At 39.8% G+C, this 9,865-nt stretch overlaps 1 protein-coding gene across 1 annotated transcript; it reads right to left on the reverse strand.

The window, feature by feature from the left end:
- Positions 1-206: 206 nt before the first annotated feature.
- On the reverse strand, positions 207-1,121 carry LOC109001045. Its single transcript, XM_018978160.1, has one exon. The coding sequence runs from the start codon at positions 1,119-1,121 to the stop codon at positions 207-209; it is 915 nt and encodes a 304-aa protein (XP_018833705.1).
- Positions 1,122-9,865: the final 8,744 nt, after the last annotated feature.

The following is a 9,865-nucleotide window of genomic DNA, read 5'->3' on the forward strand; positions in this document are numbered from 1 at the left end:
TGCTTTACCAGAAAATTGGGAAGAAGTGACACGGTTACAATTGCTGCTAAGGTAGTATTCTGAGTGGGTAAAGGAGGTTGAGGTGAATTGGCAAGTGCTAAGAGTTTATTGAATTCTTCAACAGTTAAAGAAAACCTTTATTGCTCATTAATGTTTTGAATATAAACCTCTCCAGTTGAAATGGCAGCATGTGCAAAAGGCATATTTCATTTTCCTTTTGATCCAATCCATCTAGGAGAGTATCCATGAAGTTGAAAACACCTATCAACTCTATGTCCATTATATCCACAGTAAGTACAATGCAAAGAAGACTTCTTTAGCTTGTCTTTCAAGAACTTGGGTTGAATAGTTGGCTGATTGAACTGCTTGGCCATTAAAGCATGAGTTTCATTACATGCAGAATTTCTGAGTTGTCTTTGACTCTCTTCTTGGAGCAGAAATGAAAAGACTTTGGCCATGCTAGGCAATGGAACAACAAGGAGTAATTGACTCCTAACAGAGGCATATGAATCATTTAGCCCAACAAGAAACTTTAAAACATAATCAGATTGTTGCCGAAGTAACAAGAAATTGAAAAGGTCACAAGTGCAGGTTGACATATTTCCACAGGTGCATATTGAAAATGGTCTATAGCTAACATATTCATCCCAAAGGGTTTTAAAAGCATTGAAATATTCAGTGACAGATAAAGAACCTTGATTTATGTAGCTTAGAGATATTTCAAGGTGAAAAACTCTTGGTCCATCACTTCTTAGATATCTGGTCTTTAGCTCATTCCAAAGATCAGCAGTCGAGACAACATATAGTAGGTTATTCCTAATATCTTTAGAAATAGAATTCATCAACCAAGAAAGTACCAGATTAGTGGCACGTAACCAAGTTATATGAGAAACAAGTTGAGAAGTTGAGGGAGAAGTAATCGAACCATCAATAAAAGCAACCTTGTTCTTGACAGTCAAGGCTATGGTGATTAAGCAGCTCCAAGCTACATAGTTATCTCCATTGAATATTTCTAAGACTAAAAGGGCACCATGATTATCACTTGGATGAAGATAATACGGGCTAGAAGAATCATCTGAAGGATTTAGAACAATAGAGTTGGTAGAATTGACAGAATCCATACTAAGAATCTATAAAAGGAATACAAGAAATCTGTATTGAAAATCACTACAAAGTCTCGACTGAGGTTTGATAGAATTTTTAGTTTGCAGCTACCATATTTATTTCCATAATTCTCTCTGATCCCCTTTAGTTTAGGATTCCCCCATCTGATTTTGTTGTTGCTGCCTATACAGATGATATGCACTTCTCACAGAGAAGTCTCCTTTTGCTTTGGCTTTCCATACCAGCTTATCTTCCCTAGCACACTATGACAGAGGCATCTTAAGTATTTCTTTGACCTCTTCCTCATTGAAAACCTCTCTCAGCAATTGCATGTCCCACCAATATCCCTTGTTGTGATCAATTAAATCAGCAACATTTTCATTTTCTGGCAAAACTCTCACTAGCATTCTTAATATCGAAAGGTGCTCTTAAAAATATTATTACTCCAGCTAGCTCGACCCAAAAGCCAGAGAACCATTAATTGCAGTACATACAGCCGAAGACAAATTAATCAGAAATATATAAAACAGTGATCTGGTACTGCAAGTATAATATAATAGGGTGGCTCTACAGCCACGGGCTTTCGTTGGGGGCTTTACATGTATTTTTTTAATACTTTTAAATATTTTTTTAAAAAATAAAAAATTTATAATTTCATTAAAAATACTTTCTTAATCATTCAATTAAAAAAAATTAAAAAAAAAAAAAATTTGACAGGAGCCCCAATGAAAAGAGCAAAGAATATATACTCAAAACAAGAAAAGTACTAATTAGTTCATGCACGATGATCAACAAAGATCGAATGAAGACAAATCACTAGATCACCATGATAACCAAATAATTAAGCAGCTAGCTAGTAGTTCATGTGGTATTACTACTTACAAATTATTAAGGAATTAGAGATCTAGAAATTATAGAAACTCACGGCTAGTACGTACGTACCACTTCCTGACAATAAAAAAGGAAAAAGAAAGAAAAAGAAAGGAAAACCAAAGACAAATGGAAGGGAAAGTTCGGGAAGGTAAGAGCTACCATGAGGAAGAAACGAAGGGTCGACGTACTACTGGATAAGAGTAGGACATAGCATAGGATATATATATATATATATATAGAAATGTGTGTGTTTAGGGTACGAGGAGCAAGGATTAGATATAAGTAATTTTATAAATTTACGTGATTTCATATGATCCGTCATATCTACTTTATAATATATAAAAGTTACTTTACTGTTAATGTTGAAAATCGCACAACAAGCTGGAATGGGAGAAAAAATCATTCCCGACCAACCAAGGTAGTCCAAGACTAAATGGGGCGGTTTGGAGCCCACGATGGTGGTCCAGGGTGATGGTACAATGCCCATACGTACATTTATAGCAATTAATAGAAAATAAATACAAGGAATATAAATGAAGATGAAGACACATAAATTTATGTGGTTCGGTACAAGGTCAACGTCCACGGGTCGTTTGTAGGGCAAATCCACTATAATATGACTATTTTACAATCTCTAGTTTCTCTATAACCAATGGAGGTTAGAGACATGTTTTTGGAGAAGATCATATTCTGGAGCTCTCTTTCTAAAGTTCAAGATGACCTCTGTGTTCTCTTTTGTGTTCTATTCCCCCCTTAGCCGTCTGGAAGAAATCCTTTTTATTCTGGCCTCTGTCAATAGTAGGTGAGGAAGTAAGCTTTATCCCACTCCTTTATCCTTTTTCTCTCTTTCATGTCACCTCTTTCTTCTCCCTCTGACACTTGATTTTTCATTATCTCTTCCTTGTCTTTTTCATCTTACTTCTTGATGGTGGCCCTTTTAGGCTGAGCCTAGGATGCATTTTGGGCCAGGGGGATTTTACTCCCTAACAAATGCCCACGATTCTTTAGGCTGGCTTTCTCAACAAGAATGCCTTGAGAATCTTCAAGTTAGATTGCGATATAGATAGTCTGTAGAAATTTGTAGAAAAATAAATCCCAAGAGCAAGTACCCAATTTTCTATTTTGTTTGTGTTAAGTGATTAAGATTTTCGAGTGCAAAACTAGGCGGGAGATGTACTTGACTGCACTAGGTGCGAGCACAGAGTTAAGCTTAGTGAGGTAGGCGGGAGATGTACTTGACCACACTAGGTGTGAGTATAGAGCTCAACTAGGTGAGGTAGGCGGGAGATGTGCTCAACGGTGTTAGGTGTGAGCACGAAGCTCGCCTTAGGCGGGAGATGTACTCAACCTAATTAGGTGCGAGCACGGAGCTCGGCTTGGTGAGGTAGGCGAGAGATATTCTTGACCATGTTAGTTGCTAGCGTTGAGCTCGGTTTGGAGGACGAGGCTCAGGCAGTCAAGGGACTATTACCTCCCATAGTTCACAGCTAGTTTAGAGACTCGGCTTTGTTTGCAAGGTTCGAGCAGTCAAGGGACTATCACCTCCCATAGTTCGCGGCGAATCTAGGGACTTGACTTTGTTAAACCTGTGGGCAAGGGTCGAAGCAGTCAAGGGACTTTCATCGTTGCGAGTTAAGAGACTCGGCTTTGTTGAACTTGTGAGCTAGGGTCAAAGTAGTTAAGGGATTGTCATCGATGTTGTTCGCTACAAGTCAGGAGACTTCGAGTTGCTAAACCTGTGGGCGAGGTTCAAAGCAGTCAATGGACTATCATCATTGATGTTCGCCTCGAGTCCAAAGACTCGACATTGTTGAACCTATGGGCGAGGGTTGAAGCAGTCAAGGAACTGTCATCGTCGTTGGTCACCGCGAGTCAAGAGACTCGACTTTGCTAAACCTATTGGCGAGAGTTGAAGTAGCCAAGGGACTGTCATCATTGTTGTTTGTCAGGACTCAAGAGAATTGGCTTTGTTGAACTTGTGGGTGAAAGTCGAAGAAATCAAGGGACTATCATCACAGCTATTTGCTAAGAACCAACAAACTTGACTTTGAGTTTGCTTGTATGAACGTTAGCCTGATAGGTTGCATGAGATTGTTTATCGTTAGCAAATAGTGTATATTCTTTCCATTGTTTTTGTTTTCAATGACATTAGCGGATTTTCGCCCCTTGACATGAATTGTTGTTGGTGTTCCATTTTGGTATTGATGATAGAGTTTGTTTGTAGTAACCCACACTAAGTGTTCAGAGAGCCCGTTGACCCCTTAGGTCCATCTTAGGTAATTGTCTAGTTTGTCGACTCATTCTCAAAAGTAACCCACGCGAGGTGCTTTATGGAGCTCGGAGGCTCATCCCCGGAGGTAACCAGCTAGCAGCGGTTGCGGAGCGAGTGCATACACTCGGCGTTTGCTTGAGAATATGTTCTGCTAATGTTGCTATCCAAGTGCGAGTCCAGTGACTCAGCTTTTATGTGCGCCAAAGAGGTCGAGCAACCAAGTGACTTGTCCCACCACTCTGAGAGAGGCCGGGTAGCCAATTGACTTGTCCCGCCTGTTGAGAGAGGTCAAGCAGCCACTTGTCACCATCTATTGAGAGAGGTCGGGCAGCATGACTTGTCACCGCTTGTTGAGAGAGGTTGGGCAGCCAAGTGACTTGTCCCGCCTGTTGAGAGAGGTTGGGCAGCCAAGTGACTTCTCCTTGCCTGTTGAGAGAGGTCGAGCAGCCACGTGACTTGTCACGACCTGTTGAGAGAGGTCGAGCAACCAAGTGACTTGTCCCACCTGTCGAGAGAGGTCGGACAGCCATGTGACTTCTCACTGCCTGTTGAGATGGTCAAGCAGCCACGTGACTTGTCACCACCTGTTGCAGTGGCATAACCAGCAATTGAGTCGAGTGGGGGCCAATTTTTCTACTGTGTAACACATTTATGTAAAGAGTAATGTTAAATATAGTGTTAGGGTGTGGAAGCCCTACGCACTCCCTTTGAAAAGAAAAATGGGGTCCACTATTAAAAAATAATTTTTTTCATGTGGGTTCTACATTTACCTACTTTTTTGAAAGGGAGTGGGCAAAGCGTGTACATGATCCTAAGACTGCAAACATCATTTCTCTTATGTAAATTAAAAAGAAATTGAAAAATCATAAAAACTTAACCACAAATTATTTTTCATATAGATCATCGACCTTAAATAATTTTTCTTCTATTTTCATTTTGGATTCCATATTAAGAAACCCAATATTCTATAACAAAAAACTTTGGGATCCATATTAATAAATTTATTATTTCTCCTAAACTTAGTTTTAATTTTATTTTGGAGAAGCCACGTCCTTGAAAATAGATAATATATATAAATTAAACAAAATTTTGGGACTATAAAAAAAATTGGAGAGACATTTCTAGATATACTAAGATTTTAAAAATTTTTAGAAAGCATATGGAGATTATAAATTTTTTTTTTTTTGGGGGGGGGGGGGGGGGGGGGGGATTTTCTACATTTGTAGAATTATGTATAAAATCTAGAGGTATTTTATGATTTCAAAAAGTTTTAGGGGGGGACCATGGCCCCCACTTAGCACAACATGGGTCCACCACTGGCCTGTTGAAAGAGGCCATACACCCAAGTGACTTTTCTCGCCTGTTGATTCGCAGTGAGTCCGGTGACTTGGCTTTTGTTGAAGGAGATGCTTAGCCACGCTAAGGCCAAACCAGTTAGCATAGATAATCAAAATCACAAATGTGAGATTTGCAAACCTGAATCGCTTTGCTAGACCATGACGAAGGTTTGAGGTGCGTCAGCGATGCCTGTGGGCAACCATGCATTGGTAATAATGAAGATCCAAGGTGCCTGCAATACCGAGCAGTTTATTTTGATGAAGGCAATTTAAGATGTCTAAGCGGTGTCCGAGAGGGGTAATGTAGCTTGTGTTTTGTGCCATAGGAACCAATTTTGTCAATAAAAATGAAATTCACATAGCAAATTTTGTGAGAGACATACCAGGGTGACTTAGCCGTTGTTTCCAATTCCCGCTTGCCTAAAGATTGTCCAATGCTGATTTTTTCTTTTTTCTAAGATTGGTTATGCTTCAAAATCCTAAAAAAGAAGAAGATACAGTCGTGAATACTTGAGTAGTGTTGGTGGAAGACACTTGGCTTCGCTGAACTCGCTTATGAATTCTGGGTCAAGGAGCTTGGTCTGACTTCCTTGGATGTTGTATGGGTCTGCCGCGTAGAGCCAAGAACCTTTCTATGGCTGAGGGTCTTGAGTGGTCGTGCGACCCATTAGGACTGAGGAGAGGTGTGGTCGGGTGGGCTTTGGCCAATCAGGTGGTTGCCTGCCTTCTTGGCCAAATAACCGTAGTGATTTTAAAGATCTGACCAAGCAAGCTCAGGTCGTGGAGGGTACCTTAAGCCAAGCATTGCCTAGGCCAAGCAGTGCTCTGGCCGAGCAGTGCTTAGGCCGAGCAACTATGGCCGGGCTTGCTTTGGCCGAGCGAGAGGTGGTCGAGGAACACCACACCGGCTGTTCTGTTGGTAGGTGGTAGTTGCCCGCTAGCTCATAGGCGCACTGGAAGAGGGGCCCCTTCGGGTGCCTGACAACGTGTACTTGTTGCCCACATTGTGTACAGTGCCCACGTTGCCCATGGCTGGAGGTTGCCTCTATAGCAGTAGAGGATGCTGGTGACCTAGTGACCACAATCTATAGTGTGCACAATCTTTGTGGTCAGGACCATGGTGTACACAACCACAGTGATTGAGGACCACCGTGGTAGAGGTAGAGAACGTTGGCGGTCCACAAGTAGTTTTCGGCCCCTCCACTAGTCCCCCCATGGTGGGAGGGAGAGCCTTGACCGTGTGGCCCTGTTGTTGTGGTGGACACCGTCTGTGTAGCCTATGGGACAACTTGGCAGTGACAGAAATCACCAGCGGTCCACACAGTGGCCACCAGGGCCTGTGCCTGGCCCACAATGGGTGGGCAGTCCACGTTGTGGCCACTGACGTCCTTGAGGGTCCCATGAATGGCGAGGGACGGGATCCTAGGTGCACGACAACATGCACCTGTGCAAATTGTGAAAATATGCACGGTTAGAGGCTCCCACGTGCACTGTGCACTTTAAGTGTAGAGTGCATGCTTGCCCTCTACCCACACACTGTGCACTTCAGTGCACAGTACATGCCTAGGCTTGGGATCCTTGCTCCTTGATTTTTCAGTGCAGTATTTGTGAAAATGAGAGTTGTAAGTTGAGAACACTTAACTAATGAGAACTTCATATGCTCGTTCGGGGATGATTTCTTCTCCCACTTTCAGTGTAGAGAATAATCAAAATCCCATAGACAACGCTAAATGTTAATGTAAAAAATCACACAATAGGTTGGAATGAGAGAAAGAGTAATTCTCGGCCTACCGAGTTAGTCCAAGACTAGATGGGATGATTTGTAGCCAACGACGGCAGTCCAGAGCGGTGGTACAGTGTCCGTACGTATATCCATAGCAGTAAATAGAAAATAAATACAAGAAATATAAATGGAGATGGAGACACACTGATAAAGTGTTAAAATTGCACGATTAAGTTGCTTAAGTGAATCAATTGTTTTACAAAAAATGAGTTAAGTATTTAATTATGTAGTAGATTATAGTACTTGAGTAAATTGAAAATTCCTAATATTCTGCACTTAAAAATATTCATAATGAAACTGGTTATAACAAGGATATACATGACACTTACATTGTTAAGCCACATTCATCAGGTTTAATATTCCAGTTTCACCCTTATAATGCTAAACAGTTAATCATATTTACTGTAGGGCAGTTTTGGAAGAGAGACTACCAACTGAATTGGTACTTTTTGGGAGGACTCACTCATGTGCATAGTGGAACAATGGAGAGATGATGTGGCCTAGGGGCGTGTGTGAGGTGGAAGGGTGCGAGGAAAGCAATATGGGTGAATCAACATTACAAGAGAGAGAGAGACATGAAATTACGACAAAAAGGAAGAGAGTGGTCACTAGGAGTGATACGGAATTTGCGGCTAGAAGGAAAAAGTGGTCCCTGGGATATAAATGAAAATTGTGGTGGAATTAAAGGGGTTTTTTCCTGGGAGGAACAGAAGGAGATCGCAGCCAGAGGTTTTGTTTGTTTTGCTAGGAATATCTTATAGGAAGGGATGGTTTTGCTTTTGCTGGGTTTTATTTTTGAAAAGAGGATGCTAGGTAACTTTGTAGCTTGAGTTGTGGGATGTGGCCTGATTTGTTTTGGGACTTAGATTAATGAAATTCATGTTGGTTTAAACGTTATTTTTACTCTGTTGCAAGCCTGAAATTGATTTGAAACTAGATAGAAACTCTTGTTCTTGCTTTGTTGTAGATGTAAGGCACAACAAAGGCTTGAAAATTTATCAAGGTTCCTTTCGGTTAAATGTTATTATGGGTATGGATAGCAATGTAGTTAAGATTTTAAAGAAATGCTGCAAATCTGAATGTGAACTTTCCATCTTCCAATTATCAATTCCTTGACTAGATTGATATAGTTGAGAATCAACATCACGGAAAATTAATCAAGAACCGAATCTAAAGAGGCCCATCCGCAGCTCAAGTGTTTGATAAATTGTTCTTAGAATTTCTTTTCTTTTGAAATCCTAAGTATTTTCTGACTTCATTTTGCTACATTTAGTTTCATACTTTGTTTATCTTATTTTCAAGATTCTTTACATGTTAAGTAGTAGGAATGGACTTGATACCTTATCATTTTGATTTGGACTCAAATGTAGATATGTTTATAGCTTGCTTTTCTAACTAGATTACACAAATCCTTACATACACTCTATTTTTATATAACTATAAAAAGTTCAACAAGAATTCACATAGCACCTCCTCCCCTTTCTTTATACATAAACCATAAGATTTTTACATAACATTTTCAAGATTATTTTAATACTCTTTTGTCCATGTGGAAAACGATCCTGGATTTATCCTTGATACAACTTGGCACTTCTACACTTGGAATAACACATTTGGAACAACGTCACACACATTTTTATATGATTCAGCACAAGGTCTTATATCCACAGGTCGTTTGGAGGGCAAATCCACTATAATATGATTATTTACAATCTTTCATACCCTCTCATTTCTCTGATATGTACAATGGAGACCAGAGACCTATTTTCTGGAGAAGATAATATTCTAGAGCTTTCCTTTTTAGGTTCAAGATGACCTCTATGTTCTCCACCCCCCTTAACTGTCTAGAAGAAGATTCTTTTTATTCCTGCCCCTGTTAGTAGTAGTTGTGGAAGTCAGCTTTATCCCACTCCTTTCTCCATTTTATCTCTTTCCCATCACCTCATTCTTCTTTCTCTGACACTTGCTTTTCCTTGTCCCCGTTTTGTTTTTTTCCTCTTGTTTCTTGATGGCAGCCCTTTGGTCTAGGCCTGGGATGCCTTTTGGGCTAGGGGGATTTTACTCTTAATATTTACAATCTGACGAAGCACATCAAAATACATCAATTTGTGAGATTACTTTTATGGCTAGAGTATTTCTCTCAAGGTGATAATCAAGCAGGTGCATCAAGGGACATATGCAAGTGTAGTAAAATTAGGCTCGGCGCCTGATCTCATGCATGCGTGCATGCATTGCAAAAAAACAAAAAATAGATATATATATATATATATATATTTAAAGATAATGATACCCTTACACATCTTTTACTACTTTTTATTATCTAGTTATTTTTTTCTTTTGCTATTTGAATCTACATTAAAAATTTAAGAGAATACATTCTATAATCTAGAAAAAAATAAATTCAATCAACTAACGTAATCATGTACTTTAATTAAAAATAATTTTAATTTTATAAAAAATGACTTAAAGAGCAAAAGAATGTCATTTTTTATCAAA

Source organism: Juglans regia, chromosome 5, assembly GCF_001411555.2.
Source record: "Juglans regia cultivar Chandler chromosome 5, Walnut 2.0, whole genome shotgun sequence".
In the NCBI taxonomy this organism is placed as follows: Eukaryota; Viridiplantae; Streptophyta; class Magnoliopsida; order Fagales; family Juglandaceae; genus Juglans; species Juglans regia.

Bases quoted from the DNA above. Each gene is read 5' to 3' on its own strand.
- LOC109001045 (XM_018978160.1), bottom strand. From the start codon at position 1,121: ATGGATTCTGTCAATTCTACCAACTCTATTGTTCTAAATCCTTCAGAT.